Raw genomic sequence first — 23,288 nt, 5'->3', positions numbered from 1 at the left:
TCCATTTAATACCCTTCTTTCAAGAGCTGGTATTTAGGAGAAAGTGATGGAAAAAATCAGGTTGTCTTATATTTTTTTAATCCAAAGTTATTATATCTCTTTAAATACTTGTAAAAGCATTTTACACTTTCCTTCAGTCCCTTCCAGAAGAAGCCATCACTGTCATTTACCTACAGTTTGCCTTTCTTTTCTTGGCAATTTGAATGTTACTGCTTACAGATGCCTCTACGAAGTGATTTCACTCTGAAATATGAAACATTAGAAATGGAGGGTTAAAGCGCCCCAATCAACAAAAATGAAGTTCAGCCCCACAGAGACCACAGAACTATGCTGACTTTCATTCCTAGGCACTTGAACTCAACTGAATCCACTTTAAAAAAATAATTTAAAAACAACTGTCACCATTTGTGATTTCTCATTTTCCTTTCTTATTTATTTGGAAGGGGGAATGGAAGAAACAAAAGAACCTGAAATAGTTACTCTATAGACACTGTTTCCAGTGATGTTAAGGCTTACAGATTTATGTAGAACATTCCACTGAAGCACAAGATTGGATTTTTAGTTACAATTTTAAAAGCATACTTCTAAAAAGGTTTTTTAAATTTTACTGCATATATCCAGAGTATTTAGTAGCTTCAGACCAAGGTTTTAATAATTAAAGTTATTTGAGGCTGGAAAATGTCTAAATATTATTTACAACTCTTACCTGCGTGACATGATTTTGTACAACCTCAGGATAATTTTTAATATGATCATCATTTTAATGGGAACACTAAGACTCAGTCTGATGGAAATCTTTAATTTTCATTCATTAGACTCCTGTAAGAACTCTTCCTCTTTCTACAAAGGGCTACTTGGCATCAACAGCACTAGACAGTCAAAGCTCAGATGAAACACAACTGTTTAATCTATTAGAAAACAAACAGTTCACAATGTGCAGGTCAAAGACTGCGGGTTCACAGAAGCAGTTTCAGGTTTTGATCATACACAACTGTAACCAATTACAATTGCTAACCCAGCCAAGCCAGACAAAGGCTGTCTTTTTGAATGCTTTCCATTTCTAAATCACAATTCTGAAGATGGAGTTATTCTGGTATACATAATTAAGCCAAATATTAAGGGGGGGGGAGGAGGGGAATACTGTAGAAAATTCACTGCTTTAGCATGCTGTGATACTTTTTCATACACGTATATACACAGATATATAAAGACAGATGCTACAGATATGTTAAAAATCTAAGAAGCTAAAGCTTTATTTGTACAATCACATTTTTCTATAACCTGAATCTTTTTTGTTTTTTCTCTCTCTCAGGGTAGAAGAGCTCAAAGCAAAAAGTTAGGAAAGTCTTACTAGGCCTATAGAACTACGTATACGTAACCCTCACACACTTAGATTCACAAACCCGGGCTTCAGAGGCTTCTAGGAAGAAAAAATTCTGAAGAGAGAACTTGAATTTCTTTTCTGTTGCAACCTGTTAATTAATGCACACTTGATTTTTCATTGTCTGCTTAGGATTTAATTGCTATTCATAAACACACACTAACCCTCTCAGTAAGCAATCTGATTTTCAGAGCTGTGTACTATCCATTTTTCTCCTTCATACAGAAGTTTAGTCCTTAAGCACAAGAAACTGACCTTGAACAAAACTTAGTACTCTCCCCTGAAAGGAGCAATGAACTCAGTCAATGCCTTGAAGTAAAAAAACTCTTCAGTTTGTCTGAAATATTGAAGTAAGAAGCAACAGATGTAGCTGCTAAATTCTGTAGTCTAAAAAGCTCTTATTTTTGCTGTTAAGTACAACACGTGACTCTCCAAAATAATGTTTCTAAAGCTCTGAGACAGAGAGTAGCCACTGAAAGCAATTTCATCTCTTTACATAAAAAACATTTGAAAATTTTCATTGGCATATATGATATAAACAGGATTGCTATTTGAAACTACTAACAGAACTCTTCCCATTCCATAAGCAAGCATATAAAACAATGCACTACATTATGAAGTTTTAATCAGTAAAATTATAAACATAAATAAAAAGGAAAGGGAAGGAAATGAATGAGTTCATGTCCTGGTAGGGCAACATTGGTTTTGTTTTTTGTTTTACCCAGAGCAGTGTCCTTTTAAACTTCTCCCAAGATTTGTCATGTCAACCCTAAATGCTCATCTACTTTTACAAGCATCTCCAGTGGTTTTTTTCCCACCACTGAGTCATAAGTCTCTTTGCAAACCAGTCTCCTTGATTTATTTACTTTCTCTTGACTCACAGAAGACACTGACTATGATTTGTAATCCCAGACACATTATATGATTAAAATGTGTTGTAAATATATAATCAATTACTATACAGCCAATTCCTGCCCTTTAATAATTTCCTTTCCTCCCGTACCCATAGTCTTTCTATCTCTTTGCAGCCTCAACTTTTCAAGGACATTGCAGAGTCATACCTCCTCCTGCTTTAATACTTTATTTCCTAAGCGGTGAGGCATTTACAAATACAAAGTTTTATGGAGAGACTTTGAGATGATATCCTGCTGAAAATTGTTTAGAAATATTGTTTCTTCTTATAATGCTGAACAGACAATATCTTCAATCAGATTCAGAAAACTTTCAGGTCAAAACATGATAAAAATTGTATGGCAGAAAAACCTCTGTAAAATCAGAAAACTTTGTCAAATAGTTTGTCTACGCATTCTGTGTTAAAAATAGTCACATATCTTACTGCAGCCTGTCCCCTTCCTTCTTAATAGTTTATTTGCCTACAGTTTTGAATGTTACGGACAATCTAGTTTTAAAAAGCTGCTAATCAAAGTTAGCACAAAAGCTAATAGCAAGAAAGCATTCAGGATCACTTTGGCACATATCTAACGTTGAAATTGGTATATAAGGCAGCAGAGATTTATGGCCAGACCCCATCCCAGGGGATGTCTGTACTATTTAATAAGGCATGGTAAAGAAACCCCTAGATACTACCAAGCAACTCAGCCCCAGAACCAGAGATAGCATCACCACGTGGCCATCCAAACGCCACTCCTATTAGCACAGGACTGCACTAGCTGTTTTGCAGAGTAGCTGAGGCCACATCTGCAGTGATTTGAGGGATATACAAAAATAACAGACACCTACAGAGTCTTCCACTAGAACAAAACCTGCTTCTTCAACTCATGACACTCAGATTCAAAAAAAAGATGTGCTAGTATGCTAATTCTATGGTATTGCATTAAAGTTTTATTATAGATTTAGGCCAGTCTCATTACTGCTCAGAAAGTCTGATTTGAGCACACTTTGACAAGAAGCCTTCCTAATTAGAATGATTGTCAATCATGGCTCCCTGCTGTTCGAAGGTTAATATGGCTGGCTTTTATCTTCAGTGTAAAAAGTCTGCTTTTTTTTTTTTTTAATTAATTGGAAGATGTAATTATGGAAGTTATAGCACGGATCCAATAATAGTATCTGTCTCAGGGACAGTTTGAGAATCAAGTTCATAGTCTTTAGCACCATCTATTAAACAAGGTCAACTAGAGTCTCTCAGCACAAGAAATTCAATGCAATATTTACAACTGACAAAGGAAACCAATTAGAAGTTTTGTTTTGGAACTTGTAGGCCTCCTCCCGCCTGCAAAACTGGCTCTGCCCTGCTGCTCAAAGGACGTAGCAACCTCAGAGTAAATGGAAACCTATGGCTGGAATAGCTGTCATGCACTAATGCTTAAGACAGGGATTCTAGTGTTTTCTGCTCTAAAGCTCTTTGCTTTAGTTAGCTATGTAAGGCTCCCCTCAATTGAATTTTTTTGGGGCATTGATTAAACTAAAATGCAAGCCACACAGAAGATAAAAGAATCAGTCCAAAAACTGGCACACAAGAGCACCTTCTCTACAGAACAATGCTTGGTTTTGAACCCATCTGTTGGAGATCTCAAACTGATTTTTGCAACATTGCCTGAGACAGCATGGAAATGTCCAACTCTGTGACAAAGAGCAAGTCTCCCTTTCACCTTGCAAAAATACTACACTTCATAACACTCACACTATTTTCACACTTATTTTTTTAACTGTTGAACTGATGTTATAATGTGGCAAGCACAGCCTGTTTAAGCTAGCACTGCCACCAGAAGCAACAGCCTCAGAACACCCTGTTCCCACTTCTCACTCCCTTCACCCCCAGAACCTCACAGGGGCCCCACAGTGAGACAGAACAGGTTTCCTTCCCACCAAGTTCTGCTGTAACTTTCATCAGTTTCCCAATTCAATTCACTGTGTGACTGCAAAAACACTTGTGCTGGCCCAAAGACACCGGTGTGGGAGCAAGGAGTAAGACTCTGGCAGTAGGACCAGCTTAAACAGTGTTACAATTCATGAAACAGCTGTTAGCAGAAACAAATGTGTTACAACACATCTTTATCAACAATGACAGAAAAGGATGAGAAGAATACAGGAGAGATGGTTTACCATTGAAGATCAAGCAAAACAAGAACAACTTACTGGGCAAAAATAGGTGTTTTCTGCTATGTGGTTTGCAACAACGTTGTTTTCTGCAGACAGAGACATTATGAAAAGCAGTGCATCACGGGCCTGTTGGCCTACTGTTCCTTCCCGATGGATGAAGGGAATCAACAGAGAAAATATGAGGAAATTGGCAGCTCCTTGGTCCTCGCTGGTGTGGAAAAACAGTTCTAAAATGGAGGGATCTTTGGCTATTATTGAGCAGAGCTGGTTCAAGAGGACAACCAGTTCTGTTTCTACTGTTGGAGTGGCTGTTCCTGAGCAGGAACTTAGTAACATCATCAAAGGCTTCAAGATGGGCTTGTGATGCAGCAAAGGCTGATGAGATTGGGTTACTAGCATTTCATACATTTTCAGTTGCTCAATTTTTGTCTCATCAGTGAACTCGCGCCGTAAGCTCCAAAGAAAAAGCTTCTCCATGATGTTTTCTGAGACCACAAACTCCAGAATAGGCCCCATTGAGGCATCCTTTGCTTGCTCCTCAATTAATAAGAAAAGCATGTGCTCCACATAATTCTGAACAGTGCTGGCCTCATCAGGTGAAATTGCCCCATACTTTGCCTGAGTGTTTTTCAAAGGATCATGCTTCTCTAAGATTTTCAGAACCTAAAGAGAAACAAATGCAGATCATATCTTTGAATGCATTTTTTAAAAATATGCACTTAACCCATAAAGAAAAAAAAACCCAAAACATCAAAATTCTTAGCACAAGAAGCACAAACTCTTTTTACGCTTTTTGGTTTTGTCTGTCAAACTTTCTAAGTTTAAAAGTTTCACATTTGGAACATACGAGGCCAAAACACAATTATTTTGTTTTTGTTTTTTTTTTTTTCTAATAATCACCTAAATTTGCCATTTCTGTTGCTGAAAACTTGGGATTCTCTGAAATATGGATACACTAGGCTCCCTTAGCCTTCAGAAAGTCAGTTTCACTGGTGCTTGAAATAAAGTTGCTTTGTCACAGAGGACTGAAATCAAAAGGCCTGCTCTTCAGCTAGAGTAACCGTGCTCAGGCGTATCAGTATCATGAGGTGACTTGTAGTAGTCAGAGTAGCAGAAGCCCACAGAGCTGATCTTTCCTTGCTGCATCTTACACGATACCAAAAGGCCACTGATGCTCATGTAATCTTGCAAAATTCAGTATAGATTTAGGATTGAGTAACAATTGTCATCCCAGCACTTACACCCCTGGATTAAATTCTGTTCAGCACACAATCAGTGAAGCTCATTGTCTGTGAAAAAAACACCATCTTCAGCCTTTTTGTGGAGCAAATTTGCCACAAAAACACAAGGGAAGAGCAGCTCCCCTAACATGACAGCATCACTAGAGTTAAGTGAGAAAAGGTGACTCTTGAACAATGGTTCCTCTGACTCTGGAAACATCTCAGGAACACCACCATTCATCTGTCTTGCTTCTCAGGATAGCCAAAAAACAGCAAAAGCAGCAGCACAGAAATCAGTTTTACATAAACCATCAGTTATTCATATTCTGCATCAAAGATCCTATGTTATAGTGCTCAGAGCAAAACATCTTTGCCTAAAAGCAATTATAATCCTGATGGCATGCAAACAGTTTTTAGAATATGCTGAAGTGCGTAATTTATGTCTATCCATAATAAACAACACTGCATACAGGTTTGCACCACGTGTCTAATATGCTTTACAAAAGATAGGCAAGCCTTACCCAGCCTAAGGAAAGGAAGCACAGAGGTTTGCAACAGGGTACAAGTCACCATGAATCACTAGGAAAGCCAGTAAGAAGATCTAGGCCTTCTGTGAGACATTACAATGTCCTATCACTTCCCATTTAGATGCAAATCTGGAGTTCAAAGTGTGATTAGTAAAACCTAACAGTACCTTGAAATGTTAATAACCTTTGTGTTTTAAATTGTCATCTACTGCATTCTGCATGAAGGACATTTGTTCCTGAGGATTCAGGATTATCCCAAAAGAAAGAATGAAGCAAATTCTTATTAATGCAGCCTACTTCAAATCAATAAAACTAATTAACATTACCTGTGCCCAGTGCGTTCTAAACACTATCATGCATGTTTCTGGGTCAACACCCTGCAGGCTCGGAGCCTGCTGGTTTTTGCTGATACTGGTTCCAGAGGACATTATAAATTATCCAAAGGTCAAGCCAACTAAGCCATGATGAATTTCTTTTCTAAATCTTCTAGTTAGCTACAGATGTTCAAGCATCATGATGGCATTGATACTGTGTTTTGAGCTTTGGTATCCAGAGAAATCTGTTCAAAGAAAAACAAAACACAAATATACCTATGCACATCAAAATACAGGGTGTAAGAAAAAGAACATACTTAAAGACAATACTAAAAACATTTTTCTTTTAATTCAGTTTGAGGATAGAATATTTGAAAGCATGTTATATGGGACCAGCTTCTGAAACTTTTCCTCATGATAATAGTTTCTAATGCTCAAACTTCTGAGATCAGTGGCTGAATTAAGGTGTTACTAAACCAAACAAGCATAACAGAAGCTCATGCAGTAAACATTTTATGCATAAGTCACTATATTTTTAGGTTTTCATTGCGATATTTTAGCCATCTGATCATGTCTCTCTCCAGAGTTGCTTAGTAAATAATGTATAAACTACACACGTAGAAGTAGTGCAGGTTATTTCTGTTTGTTTTTTTTTAAACAGTGTTTCCATGAATAATTACAAATACTTCAAAAGTTTTCTGTCAGAAAGCATATAATAAACAGTTGGAAACACCTATAGAATACCATATGCAAGTATGGGGATGCATCTGTACCAAAACCAAACAACAATAAAGATAAAACCTTCATGTATGCTAAGTCAAATGCATTGAGATGTCATATTAAAGGACTATGAGAATAAGACCAAACATTGAAACATTCTTTTCATGCATTATTTAATATCCTAGATACCTGAGTATCAAAGTAGTTGCACACCTGCAGGGGAAAGATAAAATGAAACAAAGACAGATATTTTCCAGATATTTGAGAGGCTTAAGAGAACATATTATTCCCTCAAGCAACAATATTTAAATCACACAGGTGTCCCCCCACCTTTTTTTTTTCCCTTCCATAAGCTTTACATTTTTAGTCCCCTTTTTGCAAGTGAACTAGGCTTTTAATTCAATTCTGGTTTGGGCCATAGCAAAAAAAAAAAAAAAACAAAAAAAAAAACCACACACAAAAAACCACAAACCCCAAACCAAACAAAAAAGCCAACAAAAACCCCAATGTACCAATAAAAAAAAAACACATACACCCCAAAATTCCTCCAAAATCCCCACCCGAATCAAACCTCCACAACACCAACACACAAAGAGTTTAGGAAGCCAACAAATGCACTACAAGTTCCTACAGTTTGCATAAATCACAGCAGATTTTTATTTTCATTAGAGACTGCATTCTGAAGTGCTCTCCTTTTCTTTAGTCTTCATTAGGATCCCAGGGCCCCTGGACATTCATTGGCTTAGTGAAATACATGAGGAAAATTTTGTACTATCAGTTGCCACAGCTCATATAGCAATTCTCTGCCAGTATAGCAGGTATTTCTCCGCATATATCTTAAAAGGCAAAAGTCTTTTCTGGGCAGTGGACATCTCTGCTCCCTGCATTTGTGCTCTGCTTACATTCTTGAAACTGTTAGCACAAGAAAACTTACAGCCTGTCTCAAAACCAGCCAAAAATATACAGGGTACAACTAGATTTCTGAAGCAAGCAAAAAGCAAAAGGTGCTTATGTAATCCCCTGTATCTATATATGTATATTCACATGTTCAGGTTTCAACAAGATTCAACTGCATGATCAGAGCCTCCCCCCTCCATCCTAACCCTTGCTTCTTACAGCACACAAGATGCATTTCCTATGCTTTCCTATGTTTTCTAAACACTCTCAAGCAATACAATTAACACAATCCAGTTCATCCTTTTTGCAGATAAAACAAGCCATGTGTGGAGAAGTCAGCATAAATTCCAGATGGTTTATCTGTTTGGGTAACACTACTTCCAGAATGAAGCTGGCGCTCCATACAAGCTACTCATCAGGTAATAAGCCTCCTAGAATCAGATGCACTGGAGAACACTGTGCAAAACCAGTGAGAATTAGCTCATGAGAGCCAGCTAACACTGGGAACAGAAGTAATCCCTTATAAAATGTCAAAGTCTCTCTACTCCTTGCCCCACTACTCCACTCACACTTCTCACCTGTCTATCTCTTCTGTGCTTACACTGACCTTACACTTTGAAGCACTCTTTCCCAACAGTTTGGTTCATATGCTCACTTACTTGAAGGCACTTACCAGTATATTGCTACTTCTTAAACCTCTAAGTCCTGTAAAACTGAATAGCACTATCTCTACATTATGCATGTTCCTGCACAGAAACATACAAACAAACCCACACCACACACACACACCACCCCCAAAATTAAAATACAAAACAATCATAGATCAAAGTGGCAAGTGGATCTGAGAACCCAGCTTCAGAGGCCTAGGATCTGGGGGGTTTTATTGTTACTGACTTAAGCAGGTACCACTATATGTTCAATGCACAGCTTCTGATGAGTTTTGCTTGCAGCTCCGAAAGCTCAACATTTCTACCAAAAAAGACTCAAAACAAGATGCATGTTCAGAGACCACTTAGAAAAAGCCTTCTTTAAGTGGTTTGCCTAATACCATACCTAATAATCCAAAGGCCTATTTAATTGACCTATTCTTCAAATCACCTGTTCACTTCCTATCAGTTCCCTCTCTGTCAGCCCTCTCCTTCAAACAAAAGTCTTCTCATTTCTTTAAAAGTTCAGCAGCCTCCTCCAGGCAAAAGTGCCCTTCACAGCACAGCCCTGATTCACCCTTTGAGCAGATCTGTCCTGTGCATGAAGTGAAGCAAGCAGCTTTGGAAAAACCTAATGTGATTGTGTAATTAAAGATGGTATCATAAGGTGCAGCAAAAGAACTTAATTAACAAAGCAGAGGCAAGCTCAATTCTGGAATTTACGAGTTGCTTGACTTTACAACTTAGAGGTTGTTTCAATGTAGACTTCGCATGTTATTTAAGAGTTTAAATAAAAGAAATTGGTATCTAACGCAGTTAGATATCACATGACAAATTCTTGCAGTACAGCCGTATGATACAAAAAGTTGAATCGGAAACTTAAGATCAGCATCCACTATTTAAGTTAGTAAACAACAATAAAGAAAATTATGGCTTTCTTCAAGAATGCTGTTAAATATCAAGGATGAGTGATGTAAGACTCTTGAGATGCATGCAGAGCTCTAGGATGTACCATACAAAGGCAATCCAAAACTACATAACGCATCACCTTCTCTTCTCCTCTACTCTGTTTTAATTCTCTGTCCTCCCTAGCCTTTGCAATTTTCTCTTTTTTCTTCACCCATCTTTCCTACCACAGCCTCAGATTCTACTCCATAAACCTCAATACAGTACCTAATCTCTCCCCATCAGACAGATCCTCCTTTAAATAAGTATTTCTATCTTGCAGCACTCCAAAAATACTCTTTTTGGGTAGAGGTTCCATACTGGTGCTTTAGTCATTACAGATTCCTGAAATATTGCCCTACTTCTCTGCAGCTATAAGATGACCTAAAGCGAACAGAAATGGAACATCTCTCAACACACATTCAATACACAGCAAGGTGCCCCAAGAGATCCAGTGACGGAGCCACTACTATGTCTGTGTGCCCAGTAGGAAGGCTCACTTTCCACAGAAGTGCTACTTATTGACATTTGTGTAAGAATTTATAACCACCACTATGTTACTGAACACACAAGTCCTGCCTCCGCTAACAGCTTACTGCCTAAGCAGGTGACTGCTACAGTCTGCACTTGCAGCGTGGACATCTTTTGCTACACAAGGATATCCTAAATCTAGCCACCATATAAAAAGAACTGATACAGTCCCTGTGAAAGAAGTCTTCAAGACAAGCAGGTGTCCCTTCATCTCCTGCATGAAGTCTCCTAAGGTCCTATTTAGCCAAGATATTTACGAGACTTTTGCTATTTCCAAGTCCCAATTTGGGCACATTCAAATTATAATGCTGGGAGTTCTCAGATACACAGGTCATTAACAACTGCACGCATTTTGATCCAAGTTGGATCTTTTTCAGAGTTAGAAGACACAAGATCAGAACAGCAAGGGCTTTCAGTATGGCTAACCCTAGAAATGGCTATGCTATCAACCACAGAAAACTTTTAGGAAGCTTCCTTTGAGATGATGTTGCATGCATCCTGCCTGGTCCATTTACTGTATTTGTTATTACAGGAAAAAATACTACCCCATTGCTTGGTACAGATCTTTGGGAGTATGTGATTGACAAACTGTAAAATAGAAAGCTCATCTCCAGCATTTATATACTCTAAAACCTGCACCTAGCAGTACAGTGCACATACATACATACAATCACAAGATTAAAGCCACTTACATCTTTAATAACAAAGAATCACAGAAAAGATCGTTTGTCCCTTGTGACAAACAACATCATCTCAGTAAAATTCAGTCTAAGAATTAATTCTGAATGTTCACTCCTATTGCACAAAGTCATCACAAGCAGACTTTACAAAGCATCAAATGAAGAACAAAAATACCAAGTTTAGATTATTAGCTTGCAGCTTGCCTGCAGCAAGCATTAAGTTTGACAACAGTTAAGTTCACTTTCATCTAGCCCAGCTATCAGATCAGAAATCTAAGAGTATTGAGGGAACACAGATGTTATCCACACAGCAGCCAATACTATGGGGTTTTAATCATCTCTAATTTAAAAGTAACAAGACAGCAACAAGCAGACTGCAATATGCAATAATATTTCTAAGATCAAATCAATTCTCTTAAGAAAGCAAATATTTCCAGTTTGGAATGCACCTTGAGATGTTTGGATTTCCTTAGTAATACAAAACACTAATAGCTTGTGTAGGCTTCAAAGTCTTTAAACTCTATAACAGTGCTGCAAGAAGCATACAAAGCTTTTGACAATTTAAGTGGTCACAGAGTAGATCCTAAGAAGACCGTACCTATTTTAGAAAGGGAAGTAATTGAATTGGATGATATACTATCTTTTAAGATACCTATCAACCTAAAGTTAGCATGCTGTATTTATAGCAGTAGTAGAAAGAATATATTCATTATATTTGTGGTAAGCAGATTTTGTTATTAGATTAGTAGGTTTTCTTGATTATTTTGCAAGACCAAATGTGCCACAGAAACTGCAACATCATATTATTCCGTGTGAAGTAAAACTAATGCCAATTGAGCAGGACAAATAACTTGACCACACTGAGTCCAAAAGTAAGAAAATAAATTAATTTATAAAACACCAATTCATGCAGGAAGGGGTAGAAGTGAACTTGGTGGCCACGAAGAACAAAAGTAACTGTTTACTTTAATCAGTTTATGGTTAAAATTTTACAATAACTTGGCCTTTCCTCTCTGCTAAATCCTGATCAAGGTATTACTCCACTGTTTGATAGTCCTGACAAGCGCTAATACACCTCTCCTGCACTCCATTCAAAATTCTACCTCCAAAACCCACTGCTCAGTTTAATACCTTGACCTTGTAACACAATAACAGACCCTTCTTAGGTAAATCTTTCCACGATTCAAACTTATCTAATCTATCAGCCTTTTAACCCTGTTACAAGGCCAAGTCTACCTACACTTCATAGGCAATTTCAACTGCCTATACTAACAACACTTTTGTCTCTAAACCCTCTTCTACTACATGGAGGTACCTGCCCCTACCACCAAGGGTTTATATATTTAAGAATCCCCATGTGGAACAAGAAGCACCAGCATACACATCACACACACAAGGAATGGAGATTCAAAGAGCCAAGTCACTATTCCCCCTAAGATCTTCCTATATTCTCTGTATAACCACACAACAGCTTTTGAAACTCGGCAACTAATTTGCACCTACATAAACTTTGTTGATCTCATATTAAATTGCTTTCAATGTAGGCTTGGTTAGTTGGTTGGAGGTTTTTTCTCTGCAAATCTGGTCCATGTTGCATATACAAACATGTTAATAAGCACTTGTCTCTCCGTAGGCAGCAGCAGAGACAGTTACACAGTCACATGCATAGGTCTGTAACAGATCTGTGCAGTCTCTGGTAAATGAAAAGGATGGGAGGAAAAGAGCAGAAAACTTCAGCGCAACATGGCCTATTTTCACTTCAAAAACATGCAGCAGTCCACAACTGTGCTGGGTAGCTTTAGATTAATCATAAGATTGAGACCCAGTCAATTGCACTCGTGGAGGATATCTGTTTTCAGTTTTTCTTCCGAAGTCTGTAAATCATCAACCCTTTTTACACAGCTGATTACAGGGCTGAACTCCCCAGTCAACAGAAGTACTTATTTTACTGCAAAGTACACTGGAAGAACAACATAGAGGAGAATCCCTTGTGAAGTCCACTCCCACTGGAGTGTCTCTCTTCGAAAGTTTCACTTTTGAATTAAAAAAAAATAGCCAGAAGTCTGCAGAGCCAGGGCTTCCCAGGCAATGCACAACATACAGACAAAAGATACACTGCCTAACGCAGTAAGGGTAGACACAAAATACACTGCAAGGTTCTGCAGTTTGAGTATCAAGGTTGTCTTCTGTTGAAATACTAAGATGCTGTGCTCTCCAACAGTTTTGATCACAAGTGTACCTCTGTTATAAGGTACTGTCTGCTTTTTCTCTACTGGCCAAAGCTTTCCACCCTGTCAGTCCAGGCACAGAAGAGAAAACTGAGAGACTGATAAGAAGGTTCAACGGCAGTGAAAGAAACTCCATATATCAAAAAATTTTCATTGATCAGTGTAGCATAAAGAGCCTTGAAATTAGATAACTGCAAAGAAGCAGAGGGCAATTATATGGTCTTTTGCATAGCTATGTAATCACATCTCTGCAGTGTCTGATAAGTGGGTGAGAGAGGGCAGGAGAAAAATGAGTGGCAAATTTTAGCATGCCTCAAAACTTAGTTCCAGCTTAAAAGGGACCTTGTTGAGTGTTTGTTTATTTTCGGTTGAAAAGAAAGCCTTCTGCATAAATTTGTCAGCTTTTCTTTAGGGACCATGATCAGGGAGAGGGTTTAAATTTTATTAACAGCAGCGATTTCAAAGGAAGACATGAGTCTTTTTAAAGGAAAGGATTCATCTCACTTGTGTTAAGTTTTGCTACAAAAGCAAAGCACATGAAGAACAGCCACATCCCCACCCTTAATGATCCTATACATTCACCACCAGAACGCAGAAGGATTACAGCTTGCTCTCTGGAGAGCAGTAGGTCTGTGGCAGGCAACTGAGAAAACATCAGCTGTTAAAAGCCACTGCATCAGAGGATCCTCTTTTTGTTTAGGTACTACTCACCGTCAGAAGCAAGAAAGCTGCAGTGTATTACTAGAGGAACAGTTTAAACTGCATGAACAATTACCCTCCTCCTTTGTTTGTTCCTTTATGTTTCAATGCTGCAGTCCACCAGTTGCCCTGTCCTTTGTCTACCTTGAGCAAACCTTCCACATTTAGTCATCTTTCTTCAAGCTATCTTTTCTACCCAGGACCTGCAAAGACACTATGCCTCCCGTGAGTGGGTGGGAGAAGATATGTTTCACACTGATAAAGCTATCTGCCTAAAAGCCTAACAGAGAACGAGTCCCCACAAATTGTAAAGCAATATAGTTAAAGTATCAATCTGTTCTCATCAAGCACAATTTAATCCAACTTGCTAACATGAAAGTAAGAACGTCTTGTGACTTCTCCCTACAGAGACTGCCTAACAAGATCTATCTCATGAGAGAAACTACACACAGTAAGTTTTATAACAAGACAAAAATCCTACTGTCCTATCTATGGCCTGCTGCAGTTAAAAAACACCATTCACCTTGTCCCAAATCTCCAGGGAGCTACACTACTCACATGCTCACTGCATGAGCTCAGACAGCTAATTGGGGTACCACTACCTTCTTCATGTGACCTATGTAATCCTATGGTATTACACATTATGGGATCCAGGCCACCACAGTAAATAAATGCATGGTTCTTCAGACACGTGGATGGGCTGTTTCCCTCCAGTAAGTGCAGCAACAACGACAGGCAAGAGGCCCGCCTGACAGCTCCAGGTCAGCAGCACTGCAAAGGTATAAATGCGCATGCTTCAAGAGCAAGCAATGGGATCAACTCGCACTAGCAGCCTATGCACATGCGTACAGGCTAAGCTAAATCTCAAGCCTTCAGACACTTCTGCTGCATGGGTCAGCCAAAAAGAACAGAAAGGCCAGTTAGGTAGTATGGTCCAAAATGCATTGATGTGTTAGTCTAAAATTATACACAGTGGGTCTAGAAGAAAGGTATACAGCTAACCAGCATAGACAATTGATCAAAGGACATATTGCCAAACCTAGAGAAGTGGCAGCGATTGCTCAAGAAAACAGTAATTAAACAAAGCAGAATACTTGACAGAGACCTTGACCTCCTCAAGGAGGGCCCCATTTACCTGATACACCACAGGCATGTTCACCTACCACATGCATTTGGACACAGGCAATGTCACTGGAGCACAAGAGCATGCAGTCACTGAAGTGACTCTTGCAAAGACCCAGGAAGAATGAACTACATGTTCATATCCCTAGGTCATAAATCTGAAGCTAGGGAGGGAAAAAATAAGGTTGCAATTCTAGTGGTATGACTTATTCCTTTTAGAGAAAGATAAGGAATATAATAAACCTGTTTCTCTGCTGTATTTGATCTCACTTTTGGCCTACTACAGAAATGTAATAATTCAGTAGCAATTAGTGGTTCACCACACAGATTAAGTTGTTTAAAAACTTAAGAACACAATAGCAGCTAAAAGTTCTTCAAATCCAAGATAGGTACCTCTCTATTCTTAGTAGCACTCTGGCACAGTATGACTGAGGTATCTTGTCTGCTACTACCAGACAACTGCTGCAAAAGGGATATTAACACCTCAAACTAAACTGAAAAAAAGTATCAAAAAAAGCAGCTCAGAAAAGTTCATTTATATCTATATACTGAAGAAGGCAGATGTCATTGAACTGAAATAAATTAAAAGGCTTTAACTTTGCTGGTTTGTCCCAAATCACCACCAAAATTGCTGACCCAAGAAAAGCACATTTCCATGGAAAACCAAGTCAATAAAATGTTTGAGACCCACCGACCAAAGCATTTGGTGTTGCGCTGTGTGAGACAGGCAGTACAAGCAAAACAAAACTCCATTTAGGACTTTGTACTTAGAGTATGTTTTCATAAAAAGTTTCAAAGAGAAAGACAACAACCCCAAAGGGCACAGCACACACAACTGAATGACAGCTACCTTCCATTCCTTGATTTATAGGTGAATTGCATATCTCAGCTGCTGTGTCTACAGTAGTAATTTTGTTTTGTCATAATTGAACTGATTTATTGGGGGAAAATAGTTGTTGCCAACCCCCCCAACTCTACTGAGAATTTGTACAAGGTTTATTTCAAAATTCATCACTATCCAAGAGTGGGAGTAAGCAACACATCAGAAAACAGACATTTAACAAAACCTACTTCATGTTCTGGTTATGCTACAGGAAGAAAGAAATCAAAATGATCCATGCAATCTGCAACATGGATTTTGCTTTCCAAGATAATTCTGACATCTACATGACACAAACTTGGCTCCAACATGCTCATAATTTAGGAAAACCATGTGCCTTGAAGTTGTGATGCTGAAGTGAATGGAACTTTTCTTCTTTTAAGTTGTTGGGTTTTTTGAGAAAGGTAGACCAGTGTCTATAGCTAGAAGTATAAAATAAATTCATAGGAAATTATTAAGTTGCCTATCTAGAAAACCTTCCTGACAGGAAGATGAACGAGACCAGCAAAAGACTAGAAGACTCTCTACTCTGAAGATTTAAAACTATTTTCAGAACACTAGCATAGAGAATAGGAAATACTACCTTCCTGAGAGAAAGTCAGTCTAGAAAAAAGTTATCAATATACCTGTAATTATCCTATGTAGATTACAGAAAACAACATTAAGCTATGTATTTTATGGCTATAGCAATAACATGTAAGACAGTTTTTTAAGTCATTAGTATAATATGTCAAATTACTTATTATAATAAGCCTAAGATTTCCAAGAATAATATTCTTAAGTCAATACAAACTGTCATTAAAGAAGATGTGTATGCTTTCAGCAGTAATCCACAATAAAATGCAAATACACATATATTCTAAACATTCCACAATTCATGATAAAGAAGCCATAAACATTTTATTTCCAAACCCTTAGATGAATTTGCAGGTTCTAAATGTAGTTCAAGCACAATAATCAGTAGTAAAACACCATTAAGATTATCCTGATTACTTGATCAATAAACCAATAAACCAACCAACCCGTTTCCCTGGAGGATTGTCACCAAGTTTTCACTAAGAACTTCCACTTTGCAGATGGAATTCCTCTCTCTTGTCCACATGCACGTTACTTCTCCTTATCTGTCTCTTTCAAATTAAAAAGCCTAGAAAAGGACAGAATATGCCATAAAACCAAAACTGTTAGGTATAGAATGAATATTGTGTAATTGTTAACATAACACTCCAGAAGCTTATTTATTTCTCCTCCCAGGGCTTCATTCACAATACAAAGTTCTTTTTTTTGGGGGGAAGGGATGGGGAGGGGGGAAGGGGGGGTTTATAACTCTGTCTAAATTTAGGTAGTGACCTATCACACATTAAAACCCTCTTAGACTTCTCAATATGCTCGTTATAGTACATAGACTATAATAATTAACCAGATGGACTTGAATCTGTCATTTATCTTTCTGTACACGGTTAATTGAAACTACTCATTTTGGAGAGAATTACCACCCCAAGACACTTATCCACCAAGTCAACATTATTTCCTATACTCTGAAGTGATAACCTGTTAGCTATGTGATGAACTAGTGAACAAAGAGAATGAGCACAAGCATATTGTTACACAGCTTCAGGACAACTGTTCCATTGCACTGTAGGATGGCAGAAGCCCATCACAAATCAATCCTCAAACCTAGTAAACTTAATGAGCTAATAAAACCTGAAAGGTCATTTTCATATTTCACCTTATGTACTATGTATCACCTGACATTAAGTTGGGGGTTGTGATAAAATGTATTTAGTGGATTGACACTTTTGAATGTAAACGTACTTTCATGGTCTTTTTTTCCTTCTTTTTTAAAAAATAAAAAGAACAGAAAGAACAGAACACTCTGTGAACCAACACTGTTTGCATCAGACATCTGCAATTCAGCTTGGAGAAAGTGCCAGAAGCTAGTGAACTCCCTTTGTCCTACATCATGTTGCAGGCTTGGCAAAGAGAAAAGCACTTGCAAAATCCTTTTTCATTTCCTTTTATGACTATCAGTTGCCAAATTTAGGGGAAACCACTGAATAAACATTACTGTGTAAGATAATACCCACAAATCAGTATAGCACACTGTTCACTGAAGAAAAGGGATGAGGAAGAAAGAAAAAGGCCAAAGAAGCACTCCTTACAAAATCCTATCCTGTCCCTCCAATTCCCCATTCCCATAATGCACAAAACCCCGGGTATTTGGTCTCATAGGAACTGCATGGAAACTGCTGTCCCTCTCCCTTTCTATTCACAATCAGAGCAGACAAGCGTAAGCTGAAGATTCATTTTATATTAATTCATGTTGCAATGTCAAGAACCTCAATAAACTAACACTTCCCCCATCTCTGAGCATAGATCCATGAACACCCAACCTCTCCTCCTACAGTGACACCCTTATTTGAAAATATTAGTACAGATTTGCAACTTGAGTGGATTTTGACAGGTTATGGTTCTCTATATGTACACTGAATATTTTGGTCTTCATACATATATGGTAGCAAACAGCAAAATCCAAAGTGGATTGTTGGCATTTTTATCTTTAGTGTATAAAAAGCCTAATCAAAGAAAAATCCAAGTTATTTATATTTCCATTTCTGTTTAGTTTCATTGCATTTTATACGGGTGGTAGATATTTTTCCCTTTAAGCTTCTCCGGCTTTCCTAGGAATAAATTAATTTTTTGTTATGTAAACTGTTAAGTTGTCCGTTATACAGAGTAGAAATTAACTATTAATTATTTATCTCTAATCTATTAACACAAGTCTGCTATACTATGAAAACATGTTACACATTTACATCACCTAGTCTTCTGCAACTGGAAACCGAATGACATTACAGCATCTTCCATTCTTGTGACTACCTTTGCCTCAATAGTAAGACATATGAATGCACTGGTAAAAAAAGAAACACATATAGTCCATACAACACTTGTCTCAGGCACATTGCCAGCAAGCTAAAAAAAAAAAAAAAAAAGAGAAACTGCTAAATAATCAAGGGAACAATTTAAAAAAAGAAAATCCAGGTAATCTGACACTTTCATAACAAATTTGTATGATTTTTTTTCAGTCTTGCCTTTGAACCCTTGGGAAAACTTGAAAGACAGTTGTCTTTCTAGTTGAAGAAGGAATGAAGATAAAGTAGCAACTTTCATGCCCTGGAGGGTAAAAGGAGGTAAATCATATTCATTTATAATACTCCTTTCTGAATTGCAAATGAAGACTATACATCTTACAAAGGGAGCGCTCCGAAAAACACAGAATCTCACAAATGTTGCAGGAGAACAGTATCTACTAAAAGGTGGGGTAAATATTAATAGCTAGTAAAAATAAAATTACTATTTAAACTTTGTAAACATTTGGAACGATCAATACTGAAAGCTTAGTAAAAAAGACAGTTGGATGTCAGCTCTAGCAGAAATGCTTCTCGGCACAGATGAAGTCAAACCACAACCTCTCCCATCTAATTCTGAAACACCTAAGGAGACTCCTACAGGTGTGGGAGAGCACAGGTTCCACCCATCAATAGCTTGTTCTTATTCCTGCCTGCACACCTCCAAAAGTGGCGAGTGTCTGTGTACATCTTCAGCAGCCTTGCTGCTTCTGTCCTTCCTCCTGAGGCTGTTGGAGCTGCTGAAGTTACAGTACACCGATACCTTTTTCTTTTTTAGTAGTTGGGGTGTACTCTTAGCTCCAGTGCCTGAAATCCACTACCTTTCCTCTCCCATTTCCTCTTACTGTTTTCCAATTCACCTTTACAATCTTGCAAATTGGCAATAGATGTGCTATCCAAAATTGCAAACTGAGCCTTATGCAAAGCCACACACGACATACCAGTCCCCACAGCGCTCTAAAGGAGAAGCACAAGCTGGAGGCAGGAACAGTTTAAAGAGGCATGTGAAAGTCTGTATGCACAGGCCTCGAATGTTAGTCAGCTGTAACCACAGTACCTTTGGAAGCAACACCTCCAACTTGATTCCCGAGAACATGGTCCTTTACGCTGAATTACAAATTTACAACTTTTTTCCAACCTCTCAATTTTTTGTTTTGATGTATCAGTTATGAAAGTACTTTGGTACATGCAAAGCTATTACACCATTTACCAGTTATCCCTCTGCTGAAACAGAAATTACAGTATATCTACTGTCAGCACATATATTGCCATCTCGGTACTCTGTTTTATCTTCATGTCCACCTCTCTCCACGGACAACACTTTACTTGTATTGTAATTCATGCCATGGGCACTCCAATAATAAAGCACTTCAGCTCTGTTTCAGAGTACATTGTCTCTCTGCTAGTCAGGGTTCAGATATCCCTGCAGTTCCCAGGCACGTACTCTGAAGGACATTAACCTCCAGTACTGAGCATCACAGAATGTCTCAGGAGGCTCTTCACTGACTTTATGGGAGAATTTGCACACAATCACCTGTGCTGAAAAACGAACCCAAAATAAATGGTGTTATTAGTAAGTCAGCAGTACAGCAAACATGTATGACTAATGACAAATTAATGAAGCACGGTAGAAAACCTCTCTTCAGGAGTGTCAGGACCAAAGCGCATCCGCCTGCAATTATGCACACCACAACAATCAACCTAATTGGAAAGAACCAGTCCCCAAAGTCACTAATAGTTGAAAATTCGAATCTGCTAGATTCAGCGTGTACAGCTGTGGTTGTAGCAATGCCTCTCCATCATCTAACTTGGCAGGACTGGGAGCCAAGATCTGCGGTTTTCTCTGACAAGGGAAAAACCTCAGTTTTCCCTGTGACAGTGTATCTACCAACTCAACCATCAATAAGATCAATGCAAAAAAATAAAACACAGTACTGTGATGGATGACTACTACCATAGTAAACCTACCACCAGAAGCAGTCAATGGGCTCTACGGACCCTCGAGGGCTGTAGCTACTGCTATTAAAATACAGTGCAACAGCAGGTGTCCCATCTCACATCCCTCAGAGCACTACAAAGGGGTTTAAGTATCAACCTAACACAGGATGGTAGGAAAAGAGATTAACCTTGCACCTCTAGCAACCATTTAAACAACAGATTCTCTCATGATACTCTGTTTCAGAGATATCTGAAGTTGCACTAGAAAGAGGAGCAAGATGGAGTTTTGTTGCTTCAGACACCAGAACCAACTGTGTTTACTCACAGTCACTGAATCTTACAAACATTTATTGGGAAACCATCAAAGCTTGAAAGTTTCTAGATGGATTGACCAAGTTTCTTTGGACTTAGACAAGACTGTATGAGCAATTTGCTAGGAAAAAGTATTGACTGCACTTCCCAGAAGAATTCCCTCAAACATGTTAAATTCCCTCTTACTTGCTTTGAATAGCATGCTGGGACACAATCATCATCACAAGCCACAGTGGTAACTACCTACATGCAAGAGTTCAAGCTAGAAGACTTAACATTCTCCAATTCTCTTGCCTTTTACATGAGCATAAAGGAAATCACTCAGCTCCGTTTCTTCCTTAAGATGAGAGCAACAGACTTTTGGAGAGCTCTGATTATTATTAAAGCAGCAAGTCATCATTATTCAACTGATAGCCTGCCTGTTCTAACTGCCCAGAAAACTCTACACACCACGCTCAGACAACACATTTAGACTTCTGGCCCCCATCAGAAACTCTAACTTGGCAAAAGAGTTCCAAACCCGGGGTCTGCAAGTAATGAATTCTCCTCTCACTTTCATTTCTACATTTTGGCATTGCGCAGAGAAGGTAAGACACAGTCAAGACCCTCTGAATGAAGAAAAAAATATATTAAGTGCTTCAGAACACCAGTGGGAGGTGTACGCAATATATGGCTATTATTAGAGCGCTATTTTGCTTAGCAGATCAGAGGCTATAATCAGCAGATGATGCAGCCATGATTTGCGAAGCACAGCCTTATTAAAGACTAATGAGATAAATGAGTTAAAATTTACATTTTCCTCCACTGATAAGGTTCATTGGCACACTTAACTCCAACACCATGGTTTGAATATTAAACCCACTTATTAATGTCTAGTAAAGCTAATTATAATGCTGAGTGGCATTAAACTATAATAACTAAACAGCATGTTAGAATCGCATCCTTTAGTATTACTGTAGCACTGAAGTTAAGTGTTCAGCACCTGGAAATAAAACAGTCGAGCTCATGCTGTGAGAAAGCACTAGCCTTCTCTGAACCTTTTTTCTGACCCTTCTGAAAGCCCAAAGCCACGTTCTAGCAGTGCAACAGGCAGGTAAAACATTGCTTGTTACTATGATTTCAATGGTGTCTGTCTGTCTTACTGCAGTAACAGTAAAGATTGACAAGTATTTTTGTATCTACATAATATTACACTGCACTTGGCATATACTCTCTAATCCCTAACAAAAAAAGCACTGAGGTACTGACAAAATTAACAAAAGCCTGGAGACCATATTTGGGTTTACTCACCTTTTTCACCATCTTCTGTCAAAACTACATGTTACTATAAAACACCCACCACCATTTACTGAAAAGAATAGTGAAAAAAACAATTTAGGCCTTGCACTACCCTCTATATTGTCATGTCACGTCTATCTAACATGAGCACTTAAATGGGCAATGATCATTTTGAAGGATAACCTAAGAGGACAAGAGCAAAAACATTCTTTCCATTTCCATCTTTGCAAGGTATCTAGCCTGTGACAGCAATGGAAAGAAGGCAAAAGGGGATAATTAAGTGTCAGCTATCCATGGACCAGTGTCAGGACTCACATATGCCAGTCCAAAAAGAATTTCCAGTAAGCACAAGCTTAGGGTGCACAGCTCCTCTGGGAGCTCCTCATCCCAACACAAGAGCAGCACCAGCTCTTATTCCATGAGGAAAGCCATGGAAAGTACAAGACTGCACAGCAGCCATTATCACCTTTTCAAAGTAAAATATACAAAAAGAATAATAACTAAAAAAAAAAGGGATAAAACCACTGTGGATAAAACAACTCCACTTCTTATTTGTAAAGTAATACTCAAAAGCAAACATTCATTATGCACATAAAAAAGGCACCGCAGAACTACTAGAATTTCTTCTTCTGTGGGGAAAAGCAAAAAGGCATTTACAGTGTCACAATAAAAGAAACTAGCTGAGCAAATCATGTGTGAAGCATTAAATGCAACTACTTTTTCGAATGCACTTTTGTTCCTTTCTATTTATCACCCGATTTAAACATTCTGCTTGTAATACAATCCACTCCACTTTCTTCAGCCCATCTTTAAAATATAGACATGCCATATTTCAGCAGCAGAAGCAAAGGAATGCAGTGGAGCTCAAAAACAGAAAATTCAGTATATGGATTGATGTGAAGCATTCCACTGCATCTCTGGTTGTAGGAATCCATGGGCATACACTGGTATCCGCAAGCCCATGCTGTAGCCAGGCACAAAAAACCAAAACGAAAAAAAAGCA

General features: G+C 38.3%; 1 protein-coding gene across 12 annotated transcripts in view; it reads right to left on the bottom strand.

Annotated features, from left to right (window-relative positions):
• The window catches only part of FHIP1A (FHF complex subunit HOOK interacting protein 1A), a 95,719-nt gene that overhangs the window by 37,864 nt on the left and 34,567 nt on the right, over positions 1-23,288 (bottom strand). For 10 of the 12 annotated variants that reach the window (XR_013927702.1, XR_013927703.1, XR_013927704.1 and 7 more), the window contains 2 exons: positions 6,515-6,747; positions 4,478-5,104 (listed from right to left, as the gene is read on the bottom strand). Coding sequence is in view for 9 of the 12 variants with exons in the window: in XM_080384732.1 (XP_080240858.1) it covers positions 4,478-5,104; positions 6,515-6,616 (729 nt within the window). In the remaining 3 variants the exon portion in view is untranslated. Of the gene's footprint in view, positions 1-4,477; positions 5,105-6,514; positions 6,748-16,873; positions 16,996-23,288 lie in introns of all 12 variants that reach the window. The other 2 variants (XM_080384733.1, XM_080384736.1) reach the window with 1 other exon arrangement.

Source organism: Falco punctatus, assembly GCF_963210335.1.
Source record: "Falco punctatus genome assembly, chromosome: 1".
Taxonomy (NCBI): Eukaryota; Metazoa; Chordata; class Aves; order Falconiformes; family Falconidae; genus Falco; species Falco punctatus.
This window is presented reverse-complemented; position numbering and strand designations above follow the sequence as displayed.